The sequence below is a fragment of the Dioscorea cayenensis genome, chromosome 2 (genome assembly GCF_009730915.1).
Source record: "Dioscorea cayenensis subsp. rotundata cultivar TDr96_F1 chromosome 2, TDr96_F1_v2_PseudoChromosome.rev07_lg8_w22 25.fasta, whole genome shotgun sequence".
NCBI lineage: Eukaryota > Viridiplantae > Streptophyta > Magnoliopsida > Dioscoreales > Dioscoreaceae > Dioscorea > Dioscorea cayenensis.
Genome location: NC_052472.1, coordinates 23,588,506 through 23,609,964, shown reverse-complemented (window position 1 = coordinate 23,609,964; position 21,459 = coordinate 23,588,506). Strand labels below are relative to the sequence as shown.

The following is a 21,459-nucleotide window of genomic DNA, read 5'->3' as shown; positions in this document are numbered from 1 at the left end:
TAATAAGTTGCATTACAAAAAACATGTGTCAATGTCAGCATCGAAGGTTTTTTCACACAAGTCTACCACATTTCACAATGAGTATATATGTCTTGCAATAACTCATCTCACTCACACTGAATCAAACTAGATAGGGAGATATATCTAAAGCATCAACTTTATTTATTTCACCAAAGAAATACAAACAAATACTTTCTTTCCATGAGTAGACAGTCATGCAATCAACACTACTTCATCATCATAAAATGGAAGAACTAGCATTATTTCCAAGGGATCAATATTACATATACACACCATCTTTAAATGCTCTTATGTATGCCTGCCATATATAATATCTACCTCGTTGTAGATGTACTAATTCAAATTAGTACATTGCATAAATGCCATGCATTGTGCCAATGAGCTTGTCTGTTTCATGGTATTTTGTTGAAGAAACCACAACTCTGCTTTCATTTGGAGACCATCCATGAAAGAAACATGGTTAGGAGTGATGTCACTATCAACAATGCCAATGAAAACTCTAGACCATAAAAGAGTGGATCCATAAACCATCCTAGTGTCTCAATCCCATCAAACTTAAAAGAATGGATTTTCAATGTTTTCATATTAATGGATTAATTGCAATCTATTGTTGTTGAATTCAATTTTGTGTTTTTATTGTCTTGGATTCTATTTTATCGAGAGCCAAGAATCTATGATTGATGTACTTGTGTGACGAATCGACAGATCCACCTAATATAGACAAGCCGCAATTGAGGGGATCATGAGTCTACCCAAAGGTAAGGCACTTTGGAATTGAGATTTCTCCTCCTGTGATCCTTCTCAGTGATTTAATATAGAATTCCATTCTTAATGCAATCGTAGAGAGTAGCTTCAGGAAGAGATTCTGATTTTACTTCATATTGGATCATAGGTAATTGCATCGAGAGAAAAGGCATCATCTATCTTTTGAATATGTGCTTTACCTAGAAAGAGTTCATACAATAAATTGTGATCATAGGGTAGTTTGTATCAGTGCCGTATGAGACTAGTTGGTATTCACTTTGAGAAAGGGGATAGTATGTTGTAGGAACTCACTCGCTTCAACCAGATTGTAAGACTTTGTGCAACCATTGTCCATGACCTAACAAACCTTAGAGGAAGTTTATATCTGGACACCCTTTCTTTATGCTTATTTCACTGTATTTTCTATTTGTGTTTGCTTATTAGATTTTGCTTTACATTTACACTCCACTATTTTGATTAGATTAATTGTCAGATTTAGAGTTAGTACTAATATTCTCTAGTTCTCTGTGGACCGATAACCTTACTTCACAATACTCTATATTACTTGCTGACACATACACCCATTTTTGTCCAAAAATATTGATAAGTTTACATTTATACACTCTTTAATATCATTTTGTACACTTATTTGGCATGTATTAGAGTATTCTTATGGAAGATGGTGCTAAACATGGTGAAAATTGTATTCTCAAGTACCGAGCAGTACTAAAGGACGAGAGAGAGAACCAAAAGAAGCAATCAAGAGCTAAAAGAAGGAAGATGGATCTCTCTCGACATCAACAACTGAAGAACATGCCAGACAACCACTTATGGGTACCTAATGGCCGTTCTTACGGCTGTAAGCCTCACACAGAGAACCTTGAGCATGCATATTCCCATAAGGGGAAGCATAAGGATGAACATAGGGACTTAACGGGTAGGACTTACGCCCATAAGTAAGACTGTAAGGGTTTTCCAAAGAAGCTTACGAGAAGCAACATACGCCCATAAGAGTAGTCACAAGCACAATCCAAAGAAGATTACGACCCAATGTTTACGGCCGTAAGCTGGGTTGTAATACCAGATGAAGACCTTATGCATGGAACTTATAGCCGTACGATGGCTTATAAGGCACGTGAACCATCATCTTTAACTCCTTACAGCCTCGTTCTTATGCCAGTAAGAAGCTCATAAGTGGCTAGGCATAAACTATTCCGATGAGGGTTTCAAAACAATCTTTTGATAGCCAAGCTTTCTGAAAGAAAGGGGTTTTTCTCCAAATCTTAGAAGATGAATTATCAAGAAGAGAAGACTTATCCACTTTTGAGGATGATTGGAGCCATTGAGGACCACCTTGGCAGTGTTTGTGAAAGGAAAAGGAGTAGTTCTTCGGAAATCTCAAGAGACACAATAAAAATGAGGGTTTTAAAACTTTAGATCATTCTTGTGTTCTCTTGTGAATTGAATAATTGTTCTCCCTTAATGGAGAATTAATTTTGTAAATTTTTGGGCATAGATGAACTCTAGGGTTATATTTAATTGACATTGGTCGTGGATGTTTCATGCTTTACATTGATTTCTAATTGCAATTCTTTACTTTTGAATTCAATCATATTTTTTTTATAGTCTTAAATTCTGTCGAGGTGAAAGCCTTACTTTCTTGTTTGACGTGCTTGTGTGATGAGTTGAGAGACCCACCTAGCATAGGCAAGTCTCGATTGGAGGGGATTCGTGAGTAAGCCTAGAAATGGGGTATTTTGGGTCGAGAGTTTCCTCCCATAATCCTTCCGAGTGAATTGGTAAATAATTCAATGCTCTTTACAATTGCAGGTAGTAGATCTAGAGAGAGATCTCGTTTATACTTTGTATAGGATTATGGGTGATCACTTTGAGAGAAGGATCATCTACACTTTGAATTATTGTTGATCTTGTTAAGATTTCATAAAGTGTATTGCGATCATGGGGTTGTCTGTATTAGCAACGTATTAGATTAGTTACTATTCACCTTAAGAAAGGGGATAATATACTTTAATATTTCTATCGGTTCAATTAGGATTGCTAACCTTACAACCTTTGTCTTGGACTTACAAGACCCTAGAGGAAGTCTATGCCCAAGCACCCCTTTTCACCATTACTTGTTTGACCGTATTTGCTTAACTGCTTTTGATTTCTATTTTCTTTTCATTATTTGATTTCATATCACACAATTTTGAGTAGACTAGTTTCAGGTTAAAGACTAGAACTAGTAGACTCTATTTTCCATGAGGATAGATACATTGCCCTTCAACCCACTTTATTACAAGATCAACACATACACTTGCGTCCCTATCAAATATTTATCAAAAAAATAAATAAATAAATTGATAAACAGCTATACTATCTCACCTAAACCAAGCACAAGATAATAATAAATATCTCTTACAATAAACATAATCAATATTGTGGAATATTCCAAACCATCAACAATTTCTATGTCACATAAGTTCTAACATCCACACTAATGCAATGAAACACAAACTAACATAATGTAAAGTGGAATGAGCCTCCATGTGCTTATTGACCTAAACAATAGAGCAAACTACTAGTGCTAACCGGAAAGGAACCTGAATAGTATACTCTTGAAAAAGGGTGACACTGAGTGGGTTGTTGACTCAGTAAATACTTTACTTTTATAATTATGTAGGTATCATGCGATGAAATACAATCAATAGCATGCAATCATTCATATCAATTTACTTCTCATAATAAGAAATATAATCAAGCAAATAAGACACAAAATTAATCATACCGATTTAAATTATCAAATTGTTTATTTATTTATTCCCTACGACCATATGCATGTTATTTGGTTTTATTTATTTGGGCCGTGTTTAACCTAGCTAAGTATGTTTAATGGTTTAATGGTCATATGTCTCCTCGGGCATGTGCTATCGTCACCTATATGAATACACATCCTAACTCATCAATCTCATATATTGTTGTTGCCACCTATATAAATATAGTACTTTGACATCCTGTCATCACCCGTATGGTCAAGTGTCAGCACCCTATCATCGCCTATATGGACAAGTGCTAATATGATCACAACACAACAACAATCTCTAAGCCAAAGGACATACCCAATCTAAGCAAATATTAATCGTCTATTCTTTCCAATTAGTTTATATCTCACATTTTAATATCAAATAAATTCCGTTCTACCACACATTTTCATTATCTTCTTTCAAACGCATCGCTACCTCAAACAAAGTGTTATATACTATTGATATGACAACACAAATTTTAGCATGCTATTAATCCAACAATAATAACATCATACTCAATATATGCATAATGAAATCACTCAAACCAATAAAACTCAATCACACATAAATATATAATTCACATAGTCTAACATAGATTTACATACCAGTATGAGTAACAGAATATACAAAACAATCACTCTAACCAACAACCATACAACAATATTCAAGTATAAGTCCTCACCACTCGCCCAACACTAGACTGAAGTATGTGTACCCTCTACTTCATTCCTATCTCACCTATAAGTATGATCTTGAATGTCAATAACCCACTAAATCCAATCTAACTCTAATAGCTAGTTTGAAAAGAATTTGCATATTTCATAGGATTTAACCAAGGAAAAAATGAAAAATTTGAATTTCTTAGAAAGGCTAAATCAACAGCTATCAGAGCAAAATAAGAGGAACGGCTAGGAATCGGAAGCTTGTTTATATATATCTGTAGATATTTATTCATATTATGTAATGATTGCAAATGAACTAATTAATCCCTTTAGTCCTACATCGGCTATGAGATGGACTCCTTATGTGCATATAAGTGGTGGGCATCCTTCACCACTAGGCCAGTTTTTTGGTGACACGCTCTCCTCACCACTTGTGTGCATAACAATGGTGCTTTCATTGAGAGCCGGTGTGGGGCACGACTCGTCAGGTTCGGTCGGGGCTGGCGCCACGAGGATTCTCGACCAGCTGGTGGTCGCTACCGAGGTCCGAGTGAAGTGCCCTCGAGTGAAGTACTCGCTGGTCGGTGCTCGAGATTAACCCGGGACCGGCGAGGCGTCGATGTCTTGATCGGTGGGGTAATGTAATGATTGCAAATGAACTAACCCCTTTAGTCCCACATCGGCTATGAGATGGACTCTTTGTGTGCATATAAGTGGTGGGCATCCTTCACCACTAGGCCGGTCTGTGGAGTTGTGGATCCCACCGTGTGTGTTGTGTGAGGGCTGTGTGAGGGGCTGACCAACGGAGGGTTCTGATCAGGCTGGCTGGCTACGCGCTGGGGCCTGAGTGAAGTGTCGTTGAGTGAAGCATACCTGACCCATCCATGACCATAGGGTTGGGGCTACCCCACCCTATAGGGCAGTCTTTTGGTGACACGCTATCCTCACCACTTGTGTGCATAACATATTAACCCCTAGAATTTATTTTAATTCCATACCAACCTCTTTTTCATGTTCAACCTCGACATTTATTTTATTTTTACTTCCACCCGTGTCATTAATGACAATTTTAAATGCCTTTATTCAATAATTATATAATTTTAATATAAATACAACATAAATAATAATGATTCCTGAATATGTGCACTTGAAATTTGATGTGAATTTAGAATTTAACAAGGGTTTGTAGTTTTGAGATATTTCATGGATTTTGTTAGATTACATTTACACCATTTTCTATTTTGTGACAACGTCGGAAGTCTCCCTTGTTTATTGGGTACCCTCAAGGCTTACATTTGTTTGCCGCACTTTGGGTCCATTTGACAGAGCCCAAGGTGTAGCATAAATCTTATGAGAAAACTATATATATATAAATTCTATGCTTTTTTACTTCACATCCAGGTATCACACTTGACACACACACACATATATATATACACGAGTAAAACTGTGCATAAGAAAGTTGGGCATGCAATCACTCCCCAAGGATTCTAGACTGACTATACTAGAATAAGTATGGTAAAAAAGGAAACTAAAAACAGCATTATATGCATATTAAATTCAGTATTTATTAATTCAAAATAAAACTTGTACACAAATCATAATTCATAATTAAGAGATTTTCAAAGGATGGTGACGGATATGGGGCTCCTTACCAAGTGCTTACCAGAGTCCAGTTTAAGATGTCCATACAAGATATTACCTTGGTTTAAAGGCACCCCCTTACTACTAAATTCAAGAGTGATGTTCTTCTCTTGACCAATTTGTGAAAATTTAATTTGAGACTGAGAGACAACTACTTGAATTCCATTTGGTTCTTCGACATCTACGTTGTAAACCTCATTAGCACCCCCAACATTTGTTAGTGTGCGAATGACAGACTTTGTTGTCAAAGGATCCAAAGATATTGATATCGAAGGATAGTTTAGATTCTCAGGAGCAATGCTGCCAACAACCGAACATTGAACTGAACTGACAGCAACAATTGAAGCTTGTGTGTCATTGTATCCTAGGCCACAAGCGTACTGAATGTATTGATCTGGATTTATATCATAAATAAGTCCAGGGTCATTAGCTGCAGCAGGATCCACTTGTCCTGAACCCATGTCAAACGAATATCCAGGATTGATATGCATATCATAGTCATCCAGAATTGGGTTTCCATCAAGATCAAACCTATTGGCAGTTGTCATGATTGCTGACCTGATTGCTGCGGTCGACCAATTCTTGTGAGTGTTCTTGAGTAGTGCAGCAATCCCCGCAAGATGAGGTGTGGCCATTGATGTACCACTGTCGAAGTTAAAATATGAGCCTGGAGGACCTTTAGGTTTTGGTCCAGATTTAACTGGCCATGCGGAAAGGATATTCATCCCAGGTCCAAGGATATCAGGCTTTATTATACCACCATTATAAGGATGTGGACCTCTTGAAGAGAAGTAACCGATGGTGGGAGATGGCCGTGCTCCAAACTTTGTACCATTAAATGCAATTGTTGCGGTAGCAGCTGAGCTTGTGTTTCTGAGGTAATTCACAATTTTGCGTGCTGTGGTGTAGTTGACATGAGCTGTTGGGAGTACATAATCATAAGATAAAGTAGTAGCTCCTTCCCTAAATGTATTCACTACTATCATCCCCACCCCTCCGGCATTTTTCACATTGACGCTCATGTCTCTATACTTGCCTTCTTTAATTGAGCACAAGACGATCTTTCCCTTTACATTAGTGTTATTAAAGGAGTTTTTCTTGCATCCTAGTGTGCCATTTTGACCAAAGCCTGGAAAAATGATGTTACCCGTAGCATTGAAAGTGCTTGGCTGGTATCCAGATTCTCCTTCAACTTCCACACCGTTTCCTAGTTTGACGGTGGCACTAACCCTCCTATCGTGGGTGCTAGCTCCAACAGTAAGGATCCATGGAGCACCATTTGCAACAGTTTTTGGATTAGGGCCTGAGTTTCCTGCGGCCATACAAACAAATATTTTTGCTCTAACAGCTGAGAGTGTTGCAATCATCATGATATCATCATAGAAGGGAAGAGATTTTCCTTCCAGGGAAAGTGAGAGAATATCTACACCATTCTTAATAGCTTCATCTATAGCTGCCACAATATCTTGATTCGAACAGCTCTTAATGGAGCAAGCCTTATAAACAGCAAGATGAGCTTTAGGTGCGATACCTGTTGCAGTGCCCCTGGCAAGCCCAAGAACATCAGCATTATCAACGAAGCTTCCAGCGGCAATGCCTGCAACATGTGTCCCATGCCCGTCATTCTTAGCATCTTTTGGTGAAGGCCTTTTTGAGCCACTAAAATCAATAGCACCAATGAGTTTGTTGTTGCATAGTGTTTTGTTGCGGAAACGACAACTCCCCTTCCATTTGGTGGGTTTGGGTGGCATTGTGCCATTATCCATGAAAGAAGCATGGTTTGGAGTGATGCCACTGTCAACAACACCAATTATGACGCCTGACCCCATGAACGAGTCAACCCATAAACCACTTTGATGGTCTAAACCCAAGAATCTTGGTGTGTAGGTAGTGGAGAGCTTTAGTGTCCTAGACGGCCGTGCCATCAAGAACCCTTCCATGGACTCCATGGCTCTCACTTCTTCTGAAGTTAGTCTTGCAGCAAATCCACTAATTGCATGACGATAAGAGTGAACCAAGCGTGCCTCACCAGTATCAAGAGTATTGTTTGGCAAGAAAGATCTATGCCAATCTTCTACATCTTCATCACCAAGCAACTCATCGTGCTTCGGCCTTCGGACATGAACAATGTAGGTAAGAAGTTGACTATCTTTCTTCTCAAGTTGGTCATCGAGAATCGAAGATAGAAGGTTGGCATAACCATGCCTGTAAAAGGAATTAAAGCATTGGAAAAATAACAATGCATAAAGCAATGTAAACAACCTATTCTTTCCCATGACGATTCAATAAGAAGATAAAGCTATAGAGATGATTGCTTGTTTAAATTGAGGGAAGGAGTGGTCCTTATATATACATACCAATTAGAGGCCAGAAAGCATATCTAATAACTTCCACTCAACGCATGTCTAATAATTTCCACGCAATAAGTTTTGTTAAGGGATCCTATGCCTCCCTGTTTTTCGTAAGTAGTTTCTTGCTTTTTGTATGATAAGCAAGTTTTGGTATTTTATATACAATGTAGTATTGGTTTTCATCCTTTCAGCAGGGCCTCCAAGGAGGAGAAAAAAAAAAATTATGATTTTTCCATTATAATAAAAACAAATTATATATTAAATTTTTATTTGTTTTTTTAAACAGGCTGGTAAATCATAGTTTTATACACTGTTTATGGGTTCAAATCATAGTTTTATGTCAATCATTGGATAGCCCAATGGTATGACATCAAAGTGTAAGAGGGAGGTTATGGGTTCAAATCTCTCCCCCATAGTACTCGCTCTCATACTATTCATACTAATCGCTCACCCCGATTCTTATACTATTCTCATACATCGCTGTATATAACGTACATCCCGAGCTCCAAGATCGTGTTTAGATTGCTTTATATTCATAAAAAGCTATTGTCGCTTATTATTCATCATAGTTTTATATCTATTTCCATATATATTGGATTCTTTCTATATATTTATGTACTTGTTTTTATTAATAAAATTTTGGTTTACCCATTTCTTACATATAAAAAAAACACAGCTTTGTTTATTTGATTTTTATTTCATAGAGGCATCGTGGTATGGAGTAAGGAGTTAGGCATTTAACCCCACATGTATTATATTGAGAGTTCAACTCTTTTGGTTGAAGTGTAAATTAGTTGTCCAAAAAAAAAAACGTAAAAGACACAATTTTAGAAATAATGATTTTTTCACAAATTAAATTTATAAAATAGATTTTCCAACTTATTAAATACTGCCAAAGGGTTTATAATCCAGTGGTATTAATCCCTCTAAAGAGTGTTGGTGTGGGACATTCAAAAGATCTCGATTTCTAGTCCTTCTAGATGCTCTTCGCATTGGTGTGGCATATTCATTGAAAAGGTCTTGAGTTTAAATCCCACAAAATACATAAACATTCTTTTATGTATTTTATAATAATTATATTGGTGATGGGGATAAAAATAAATCTCGTTCATAAGTTCATTTTCCTATTTAGTAAATTAATATTATTGATTTCGAAAAAGAAAATTAATGTTTCTCAATAAGCTTCAACAGGTGGGTATATATATATATATATATACATACTATATAGCAAACCAAGATTGTAAAAATAGTGTACCAAATATCTGCATTTTTAACTCTTATGTGGCTTTATTTTTTATTATTTTTTTAGCTGACAGATGATAAATGATATTAAGGAATCACAAAAGAATATTTAATTAAGTAGAATTATTTTTTTTAATATATTGGATAAATCACATATTTGTAAATATAAAGAACAATACAGAGCGGCAAATGGGACGAAAATTTAATGTCGCTGGGAAAGTTACATTTTGCATTAAAAACACTGAAGGGTTTTGCACACGAGTCTACCACACTTTATAATGAGTATATATGCCTTGCAATAGCTCATCTGACTCACACAGAATCAAACAAGATAGGGGGTATATCCAGTGCTTTAACTTTACTTTTTTTCACCAAAGAAATATCAACAAATACTTTATCTCCATGGAAGGGCATTATTTCCAAGAAACCAGTACTACATATGCATGCAATTCATATATCGATTTGAATACTTGTTCTATTTTATGCCCGCCATATATAATATATAATATCCGCCTCGTTGCAGATGTACTAATTAATTCAAATCAGTACATCTCATACGATGCCATGCATTGTGCCAATGACTTCTGTGTTGCATGGCATTTTGTTGGAGAAACCACAACTCCCCTTCCATTTGGGGACCATATCCATGCATGAAAGAAACATGGTTGGCATGCAGTGATGCCACTATCAACAATGCCAGTGACAACTCTGGACCATGCATAAAACAGTGGATCCATAAACCATCCCAGCGTCTCAACCCCAACAAACTTATGAGAGTTCTAGTTTTTAATACAGTCATGCCATCAACAATCCTATCATCAGTAATCTATGGCTCTCACTTCTTTTGAGGCAAGTCTTCCTTCAAATCCACTGATTACAAGATGCATGATACTGCAGGTAAGCTAACTGTATCTTTGTCATGTATAGTAGGGTTTGGCAAGAAGGATCAATGCCAGTCTTAATTCTATATCTTTGTCATAGAGAACCCCGTTATTAATTAATTCTATGTTTTTTGCATGCTTTATGGACATGAACAATGTAAGTTTGAAGCTAACTATATCTTTCTCGCTTTGTTGTTCATCAAGAATAGAAGATAATAGCAGATTCCCACAAATATGCCAATATATATACAAAGAATTGAACTTAATGGAAAATGAAGAACAAAACATAAAGCAATGTAGACATTCCATATTTTCCAACGAGAACTAACAAGAAAATTAAGCAATATATAGTGAACTAATTATGTGACTGTTGTTTAAAATGGAATGGCCCTTGAATATACATACCATGCAGGTAGCTAGAGTGTGGATACCATGTCTAGTAATTTCCACAAAATAGGTTCTAATTTCCCCACAATAACCTCTTTCTATTTGGGATCCTTTGAGTCTTAATTTCCTTTTTTTCTAATAATATATTATCTTCTTGATTAAGGTTTTGGTATCAAGGAAAGTAGATTGGTATTTCCCATGGCGCTTTAAATTGATTTATATTGATTAAATGGTGAAAGCATGTTATGTTTAGGTTTGAGTTTGTCTTGTGAGCGAGGATCTATCAAATATACAAATTTTAACTCATTAGAATATATTTATATTATCACTTCTCTAATTAAAAAGCTAATACTTCAATTTTCTCTCCAATCAAAAATTTAGGATTTTATATTAGTTCTTGCATGTATTAGGCAGATGTTAATTTAATATTTCATTATATTACAATAAAACTAAGATTCATTTATCAATTCAATGATATATAGAGTCAATTTCTCATTATAATAATGTAAGAGGTATAATTATTTGATATAAAGGAAACCTTAATCAATCAATATTGTTAAACATTGGATCTTTGTGGGGGTTTTTTTTTTAAATAAAGTGGATCTTTGTGTCTTTGTACCACTTCATTCAATTCAGCTTCCTATTTTATGACATTCTATGCATTCGTCTGGTATGCAAGTTGGATATATACTCCAACGTGAAGCGCATGTTTAGATTAGAAGTACCTTATCTTGTTATCAATTTGACTTTATCTTACTTTTAATTTGATTTAATATTAATTAATGTCAGTACGCTATTTTGTCACCTCATAGATAGGCTTATGGCAAAGCTTTATATTAAATGTATCATAGTATAGAATATAGTATCATAATTTAGCTTGTTCATCTGTCAATTATATCATGAAAATATATTTTATAATAACTCCTAGTGCACTCAAAAACCCATTTTCGCAAACATATTATGGGATAATAATGAAACACAAGAAAAAGGAAAAACAATGTGTGGTTTACTTGTTTTTCATTTGATTTAAGAAAAAAATAATAAGAAAATCATAGGTTTTTTTTTTTGGCAAAGTTGACAAACGGCGTCTTATTAGAGAGCTGTCAAGGGATAAACAGATAGGATGATACTTGACTTACAGTGGTTTATTGACTATTTGAGAAGGGGATATAACATCTCCCATAGGCAACCAGCAAACCCATTTACATAACTGCTACAGTGCTTCATCGCAAAGTTTCAACCCTGCGTATTACCCATCATTGCCTTGTATTAACACCATTGGGCTACTAATCACTTGTCTCTTAAATTTTTATTTTAATGAAATGGTTTATCAATTTAAAAAAAAAAAATCCTTGTTAAATGCATACTTAACTTTCGAAAGATAGAGAAGCTACAAATTGCGTCATTTAGGAAAACTGCATCATTTTGGAAAGTATGCAGTATGCAAAAACACCACGCATCCCGAAAACAATAGTATAAGAAAAATAAAAAGAATACTCTAGAAATACAATAATAAAAAGCAACATGCAAACAATGTATAGTATGAGAAGCTTGCAAAGATAAATTGTTCTATTGAAGAACGGTAAATTAAGGTACTGGTGGGAGAAGTTGAAAGCGTGAAACCACTTATGTGTAAAATACCTTAAGATTCATTATTACTTGTATAATTATTTTATTTTAAATTTATATATTTATATATATATATATATCCTCACTATATATAAAAATATATTAATTTTTAGATTTTTAGATTGAGAATTCAGTTCTATTTCCCAATTTTGGTTGAAGTGACAGTTAATCCATTCTATAAAATATGTATATTTATATAGCATTCCAAACCAGGAAAGTCAAAACTTTTATTTATTTATTGTAAAAGGATGGTCAAATATGTTATTTATACATTATGTTGTAAATAAACATATTTTTATTTTATTTTTTAAATTGCAAAACCTATATTATACTTTTTCTTCCCAACCCATATAGCCACCTTCTTCACCTGCTTCTCACACTCTCTCCAACTTGAGCCTGAGCTTCCCCTCAAAGCAACCATATAAAACCGCTGACCATGCCGAACCCAGGCCGGTGTCACAGCATGCAGTTGTGAACAATTGAAAGAAGCACTTTTTGAGGTTAAGGTTTGGTTCTTTGATGACTTGTTAACATTTTTGTTTCTGGATTTATTCTCTAATTTACATCAATAATGTGTAACAGTGGGTGTACTGTACTGGATGTGTGATTTGGTATCACTAATTGGCTAAATTAAAAGATATACTAAATTGTACTTTTATGGGCATCTTGTGATTGTTTCCTTGTGGAAAAAAATTCAAATTGGGTTCAATTAGAGTATTTAGGCAATAGTCACGTGTTTGACTTTTTATGGCCTGCAGGTTTTATTCCAGATAGATAGCATTGTTGTTGTTGTTTTTAATAAAAGTGGATAAATTATAAATTTATTAAAAAAGAGAAACGGGAAAAACAAAGTGCATAGTTACAGCAACAAACAAGACAAAGCTAAAGAAGGAAACCCGATTTTATCGGGATGATAGCATAAGCAATACATGAAAATAAAACTGCAAGAGTAGGAAAAATCCTGGGTCGGCATTGTGTTTGCTTAATCTTGATGCTTATATATGCACATAATTCTTTAATTGGTTACTTTTGTTGTTTTTTGATTTGGATCTATGGTGTTCTAATTAGTTGCATGATCCATTTTACTAAAATTGTTTCTAACTAGTTATTGTTTTTTTAATTAAAAATGAATAAACCACTGATTTATTAAATAAAAAAGAACCAAACAGACTAGTCATGGTTAATAGCAGAAGAGCAGAAGGATGAAATCTTTGTTTATTGATTAATTAACTTCACGTTTTTTATTGTGCCCAATATTTTCCCGATTCTTCATATTATGCAGCATTAATTGTGTTTCCAATTGGAGACCTGTATCAATGAGCAAGCCTTTTCTTTGTCCTTTTGATAAAATATCCTTTCAATCTAGTTGGAATTATGAATATTTCACTATTATGAATGATGCCATATATAATTTTTACTGAGGATGTTATATTATTTAGCTTGCATCTTCTGATTACGTTGGTGGTGGTAGTGGTGACTAAGGTTTTCTTAGTTTGGATTTCCTTTGCCATAGAGTTCTGATTGCAAGAGTAACGCATTTCATTTGGTTGTTCAAGTTGAAATTCTGAAGCTTGGACGTTTCCGATTAAATAAATCCACATATAAATTAATTACTGTCTTGATTAATTATATATTTTCAGATTTGTTTTTATTAATTTATTAATGAATTGAAAAAATTTCAGATTTTGTTATTGTTGTATTTATTTATTTACTTATTTATTCATTTTAAAAATACTTGGATTAGTTTCTTTAAAATGGGATCATGAAACATTTATTTATTTATTTATTTATTTATTTATTTATTTATTTTAATACAAGTATGTTTCGACAAATTTTTTTTGTTTATAAGACTTGTTTTTACATCTATTATTTTTTATACTTAGTTATTTTAATAAGCTATATTCTGAATTTCTTGAAAACTCCTTTAAAGATTTTAACCATCTCTCTTAATCTCTACATAATCCCAAAATGATTTTACTGAATTTCTTATAAAGTTGTCACGCTCATAATTGCATTATTAATTTTTTTTTTTATCAAATGAGGAGAAATTTAGTATGGTGGGTACATAGCTTAGCAGAGGTTAGTGATTTCCAAGTGCACATTCATTGTAGACAAGTTTTATTGTTATTGACTTGTGTTACAAACTTCAAATATTTACAATATTTTCTTTCGAGAGACAATTTCAGAGGTCTTGCTTACTTACTGGATTCATGCCCTCTAGGCTCACTGTTGTTTTCCACACTTTAGGTCTATCTGACTTGAGAATGTTAAACCACCACGCTTGAAAGGGTGGTGAGAGTGTTCTATTTATAATCATTTACATAACTATTACAAATTAAATCATATCACATGAGAAAGGAAGAACTATTACAAATCAAATCATATCAAACAATAAAGAAAAATGAATACAAAAAGATTAGCATGTAATCAAGGATCATATAAAAAACCTTAATTAAAAGGCTACATATCCTCAACATGGTCGAACACTGCGTGTAGCATAAATCTTATGGCAATAACTTCAAGTCTAAGTATCACGCTTGAAATACTTATACATGAGTACAATTGTGCATAACAGAGCTGGACATGCAATCACTCCCCAAAGATTCCATACCAATTATTATAGATTATTGAGTATGGTAAATAGAAACTAAAAACAACATTAGACGCAGATTTAAATTCAGTATTTATTAATTGAGAAATAAACTTGTATGCAAATCCTTATTCATAATTCAAAGATTTTCAAAGGATGGTGACTGATATGGGACTCCTTATGAAGTGCTTTCCAGAGTCCAGTTGAAGTTGCCCATCCAAAATATTACCTTGGTTTAAAGGCATTCCCTTACTGCTAAATTCAAGAGTGATGTTTTTCTCCTCGCCAATTTGTGAAAATTGAATTGAAGATGGAGAGACAACCACACTGATTCCTTTTGGTTCTTCAACATCTATGTTGTAAAACCTCATTAGCATCCCGACATTTGTTAGTGTACGATTAATGGACTTTTGTTTTTCGAGGGATCTAGAGATATTGATATGGAAGGATAGTTAAGATCCTCGGGAGCAATGCTCGCCAACAATAGAACATTGAACTAAAGCTGCCGCAGCAGTGGAAACTTGTGTGTCATTGTATCCTAGACCACAAAGGTACTCGAATGTGAGTGGTGCGGGTTTATGTCATATATAAGTCTAGGATCATTGATCGCAAGCAGAGTTCACTTGTCCTGAACCCATGTCAGTCGCATTTGCATGATTGATATGTTCCTTATAGTCATCAAGAATTGGGTTTCCATCAAGATCAAACCTATTGGCAGTTGTCATGATTGTCGACTTAATTGTTGCGTGTTGACCACTCTTGTGAATGTTCTTGAGTAGTGCTGACAATCCGCGAGATGAGGTGTAGCCATTGATGTTCCAATCGTCGAGTTAAAATATGAGCCCTGGAGGACCATTCGGATTTGGTCCGGGTCTAGCGGCCATGCGAGAAAGGATATTCACCCCCGGTCCAAGGATATCGGGGCTTTATTATCCCACCATTATAAGGATGTGGACCTCTTGAAGAGAAGAAACCCGATTGGAGATGGTGGGTGCTCCAAACTTTGTACCATTAAATGCAATTGTTTGCAGTGAGCAGTGAACTTGTGTTTCGAGGTAATTCACAATTTTGCGTGCGGTGGTGTAGTTGACATGAGGTCGTTGGGAGTACATAGTCATAAGATAAAGTAGTAGCTCCTTCCCTAGATGTATCCAACACTATCATCCCCACCCCCTCCAGCGACTTTCACATTGGCGCTCATGTCTCTATACTTGCCTTCTTCAATATCACCGCAGAACAATCTTTCCTTTACATTAGTGTTATTGAAGGATTTTTCTTGCATCCTCGTGGTGCCATTTTGACCTCCAAAGCCGGGAAGATGATGATGTACCAGTAGCATTGAAAGTGCTTGGTCGGGTATCCGATTCTCCTTCAACTTCCACACCATTTCCTAGTTTGACGCTGGCGCTAACCCTCCTATCATGGGTGCTAGCTCAACAGATGAAGGATCCATGGAGCACCATTCTCAACACTTTTTCGATAAGGGCCTGAGTTTCCTGCAGCCATACAAACAAATATTTTCGCTCTAATAGCAGAGAGCGTTGCAATCATCATGTCATCATCATAGAAAGGAAGAGATTGTTGTCCCAAGGAAAGGGAGAGAATATCCACACCATTTTTTATGGCTTCTTCTATAGCTGCCACAATATCTGCATCACTGCAACTGCTAGTGGAGCAAGCCTTATAAATAGCAAGATGAGCTTTAGGTGCAGTGCCTGATGCGGTGCCCCTGGCAAGCCCAAGAACATCAGCGTTATCAACAAAACTTCCAGCGGCAATGCCTGCAACATGTGTCCCATGCCCGTCGTTCTTAGCATCTTTTGGTGAAGGCCTTCTTGAGCCGCGAAATGCAATAGCGCCAATGAGCTTGTTGTTGCATAGTGTTTTGTTGCGGAAACGACAACTCCCCTTCCATGTGGGGGGTTTAGGTGGCATTGTGCCATCATCCATAAAAGAAGCATGGTTTGGAGTGATACCACTGTCAACAACACCAATTATGACCCCTGACCCCATGAACGAGTCAACCCATAAACCACTTTGACGGTCTAAACCCAAGAACCTTGGTGTGTAGGTAGTGGAGAGCTTTAGTGTCCTAGATGGACGGGCTATCAAGAAGCCTTCCATGGACTCTATGGCCCTCACTTCTTCTGAAGTCAGTCTTGCAGCGAACCCACTAATTGCATGACGATACGAGTGAATCAACCGTGGCTCACCAGTATCAAGAGTAGTGTTTGGCAAGAAAGATCTATGCCAATCTTCTACATCTTCATCACCAAGCAACTCATCGTGCTTCGGCCTTCGGATGTGAACAATGTAGGTTCGAAGTTGGCTTTCTTTCTTGTCATGTAGGTCATCGAGAACCGAAGTTAACGGTTTGCCAAAACTATGTCTGTAAAAAGAGTTAAAACATTGAAAAAAGAACAAGGAATAAAGCAATGTAAGCAATCTATACTTTCCCATGAGGCTTTTACAAGAAAATAAAACGATAGATATTATTGCTTAAATTGAGTGGAGTGGCCCTTAAATATAGATAGAGACCCGAAAGCATGTCTAATGATTTCCCCTCAATGCATGTCTAATAATTTCCGCACAATAAGTTTTTGTTAAGGGATCTTATGCTCGCTATGTTTCCCGTAAGTAGCTTCTTGCTTATTGTATGATAAAAAAGTTTGGTATCCTATTAAGTTTTGGAGTACTGTTGGTAATGATTCTTTCGTCGAAGTTTTCTCGGAGGACAAAAAGAATAAGCATAATTTCTCTATTATATGTTCTTTTGTGGTAAAATCAGGTTATACATTTGTTAGTTTTATTAACGAGCAAATTTTTAAAAGTAACGCTATTTTTACATACTGGATTCACGAAATAGACTTATCAAATTATTGATTATTCTTTAATGCATTTTAAGATGGCAATGTTAGTCATCTCAAAAAAAATTTAATATTAAGCAATGAGTTTAGTAGTCTATTAAGTACATTTTGTCTTTAAAAATAGTATATATATACATAGGATATCCACTAACACAAATTCATTTATGATAATTATTTTTAAACTGATTTTGGAGAATTTTTTTAGAAAGTGGATAAGAGACAATTAATAGAAAATAAAAAGAGTACAAAAGATAAGGGCAAGAAATAGAAAGGAAGACGAGAAATATAAAAAAACACCAACAGATGACAAAACGCAATCCAATAGAGATGGATCCAAACGACAAATAGGATTACAAAACCTACGGCGACTATCAATTTTTTTTAAGAAACAATTGGACAAGTCAACCCACATACTCTTTAAATCCTCAACCATGTTTTAGAAGGGGATCGAACCTTCAACTTTCTTCATGGCAGTTAATGGCACTATTACTTCGCTATTAAGACAATATGGTAGACTATAGAAAATAGATTCTACTCCACTATCCAAAAAAACCAAATAGAGATGGGGATTGAGATTCCTAGTTTTGCCCAGACGATAGACCATGGTTGGGAAAAGTACTCCTTGCCCTCTTCAGCAAAATCCACTGATTGCGTGATGATATGGGTGAAGACCAATTTAGCTCACCATTGTTGAGAATAGTTTTTGGGAAGAAGGATCAATGCTAATCTTTTATGTGTGGTTTGGGATCTTTATTTGGCTAAATTAAAAGATTTACTAGATTGTACTTTTATAGGCATCTTGTGATTGTTTCCTTGTGGAAAAAAATACCAACTTGGGTATTTAGGCAATAGTCAGTTATTTGACTTTTAATGGTGTATATTCCAGGATAGATATAAATATGTGTTTGAATCTTGCTGCTTATGTACATGTTCCTTGGTTCCTTAATTTTGTTGCTTTTGATTTCAATCTATTGCCTTCTAATTGGTTGCATGATCCATGTTCACTGAAATTGTTTCTAACTAGTCATTGTTAATAGCAGTAGGATGCCAGCTTTGTTTATTGATTAACTTCACATTTTTTTATAATGCCCAGTATTTTACCATTTCTTTTTATTGTGCGGCACTTGTGTCTTCAATCAGAGTCCTCGGAGTCCGATGTCAATTAGCATGCCTTTTCCTTTTCCTTCTAGTAGGTCATCCTTTCATTTTGGTTGGAATTTTGAATATTTGATTAGATTAATGGAGCATATATAGAATTTTTACTAAAGGTGTACTATAATTTAGGTTGCATCTTCTCATAATGTTGGTGGTGGCTGATATTAGTTAATTTGGATTTCTATATCATGGAGTTGCTTGATTAATATATATATATATATATATATAGCTCTTTTTGAATAAAGTGGATAAACCACAAATTTATTAAAAAGAAGCAAACTGGAAGCAACAAAGTTCAAATGAAAGTACAACAAACACCTGAGTAAAGCAGAGTCCGCTATCCTCACTAGAGATGAGAATAACAGAGAACAAGGAAAGCAAAAGAAAGATAAAAGGGAGCAATCGAAACCGGCGAAGTCAACCATAAGGAGACACGAGGCCCACTGAGGAGGAGGTAACGGACTACTCCTGAATCTGATCGGGCGCCAGATCACCGGTGCAGGCAGAGGATCTGGAACTGAGGAAGTTTAAGGAACGCTTGATCTTCTGAGTACCCTCCGAGTCATTCAAAGTGTGGGAGTCAGAGTCTGCAGTAATCCAAGAAAGAATCATATTAGCTCAGTATTATAAATTGTAACAGAAGTTTGTGAACATTTTTGGTTAAAAATACTGGTATTATGCGTTCGACTGTATATTCCGAAAATGGCTCAGGGAACGGAGGTCCCAGATATTTCTGAGGGGAGAATTAATAGAGGGAATCCAATTGGTCCAAATGTTATATACTGAGGAGGGTAGAATTTCGGTATCGAATAAACATTTGAAGAATGACCAAATTCGCTCAGCGTAGATACAGTTTAAGAAAAGGGGGTCCACTGATTCAGTGTTATTATGGCAAAGGGTACATGTGTCAGTGGCAGAAGGGTTGCACCCTTTTTTGAATAGGTTCTCAAGAGTTAGAATTTTGTTATCCCGTGAAAAGCCAACGAATAAGGTGATTTTGCTAGGAGACTTAGTTTTTCCGAGAATTGGAATAAAAGTTGATTGCGAAGTCCTCCATCAATTAGAAAAATTGTAAAAAGATTTGATCGTGAAAGATCCATTCTTTTCTAATGACCGGGGAGTGAGAATCATCATGATCATTGGAACAATCCGGTAAAGAATTTAGAAGTCTGGTAAGATCATTTGAAGTGACTGATCTAAAGAGATTACCCTGGGAGTTAACAATGAGAATAAATTGTTTTAAGGTAATCCAAGGGTAAGGACAGTCCAGAAAGAGAGATTCATAATAGTTTCTAGGTGACCTGCCCTCTAACCATCTATCAAACCAGAATAGAGTTTTTTTATCCATTGCCAATTGATTTGGTTAGGCAGGAACGGAATGAATGAAGTATGGTATTAATTCCCACTAAAAGAATGATTTATTTCTTGGGGGTTGTGAGAAAAGGAAGGTTGGGGAATCACTGTATAGATAATTGGCTTTAATGATCATGGACCAGCATGATTCAGTGCGAGAATGAATTTCCACCACCATTTGCCAAGTAAGGCTTTTATTGAATTCTGAAGATTAAGGATGCCCTGACCACCCATACTCGGGTCGACAAATTGCATTTCCAAGCAATTAATCTTATCCCCTTAGATCCCAGGTCCGGTCCTTTCCAAAGAAAATCTCTCCTGATTTTGTCAATGTCATGTATGACCCAGGTAGGAAGTTTGAAAACTGACATCTAATAAACTGGGATGGAAGATAACACAGAGTTGATAAGAGTTAAGCGACCCCCCAAAGAGAGGTAAATTGCTTTCCATGGAGTGAGTCGAGAACGAACAGATTCAATCAGCATCGCCCAGTCAGCTCTTCTAGGGCGTTTACCAGAGAGGGGTACCCCTAGGTAAGTGATGGGGAGACAATCTCTATTGCAATTTAGAATTCTTGCGGAGGAGGAATTCGGTTGATAACCGGAAAAAGTGGAGTAAAGACAGCTTTTTGAGAAGTTGATAGAGAGACCGGAGCAGCCTTCAAAGAGGTAAAGAATTAATTTAACAATTTTAAGATCTTCATGTCCACCCCCCGAGAAAATGATAAGATCATCAGCATATTGTAAATGGCAAATGCTATTAGATTGGTCAAGTTGTACCCCAATCGAGTACTTTGGAATGAATCGCGTGAAGAACATTGCACTAAGGGTATCGCCCGCTAAGGCAAAGAGAAGAGGAGAGAGGATCACCTTGCCTTAGACCTCTTTTGCAGATGAATGTAACCCACGAGTAGTACCATTAATGAGTATTTGAGTTTTGGCGGATTTGAGAAAGTGTGTGTATCCATGAGATCCAACGATTACCAAAGCCTCTAGCTTCTAGAATCTCAAGTAGAAAATTCCAGTCCAAGGAGTCAAAGGCTTTAGCGAAATCAACTTTAAGAGCTTAGCCAAGAATTTTCCTTTTTTGAAGATTGAAAATCACTTCCTGAGCAGCAATAATATTATCA

The 21,459-nt window shown here is 35.7% G+C and overlaps 2 protein-coding genes across 2 annotated transcripts; both read right to left on the bottom strand.

The window, feature by feature from the left end:
• Positions 1-5,853: 5,853 nt before the first annotated feature.
• LOC120275399 (subtilisin-like protease) lies at positions 5,854-16,342 on the bottom strand. The gene is made up of 2 exons (XM_039281959.1): positions 16,167-16,342; positions 5,854-8,080 (listed from the first exon to the last, which is right to left on the bottom strand). The coding sequence occupies exons 1-2, from the start codon at positions 16,340-16,342 to the stop codon at positions 5,854-5,856; spliced, it is 2,403 nt and encodes an 800-aa protein (XP_039137893.1).
• Positions 16,343-16,383: 41 nt separating this feature from the next.
• Positions 16,384-20,564, bottom strand: LOC120275389 (subtilisin-like protease 4). Its single transcript, XM_039281946.1, has 3 exons — positions 20,471-20,564; positions 19,444-19,564; positions 16,384-17,344 (listed from the first exon to the last, which is right to left on the bottom strand). Exons 1-3 carry the CDS (start codon positions 20,562-20,564, stop codon positions 16,384-16,386), a joined length of 1,176 nt encoding a protein of 391 aa, XP_039137880.1.
• Positions 20,565-21,459: the final 895 nt, after the last annotated feature.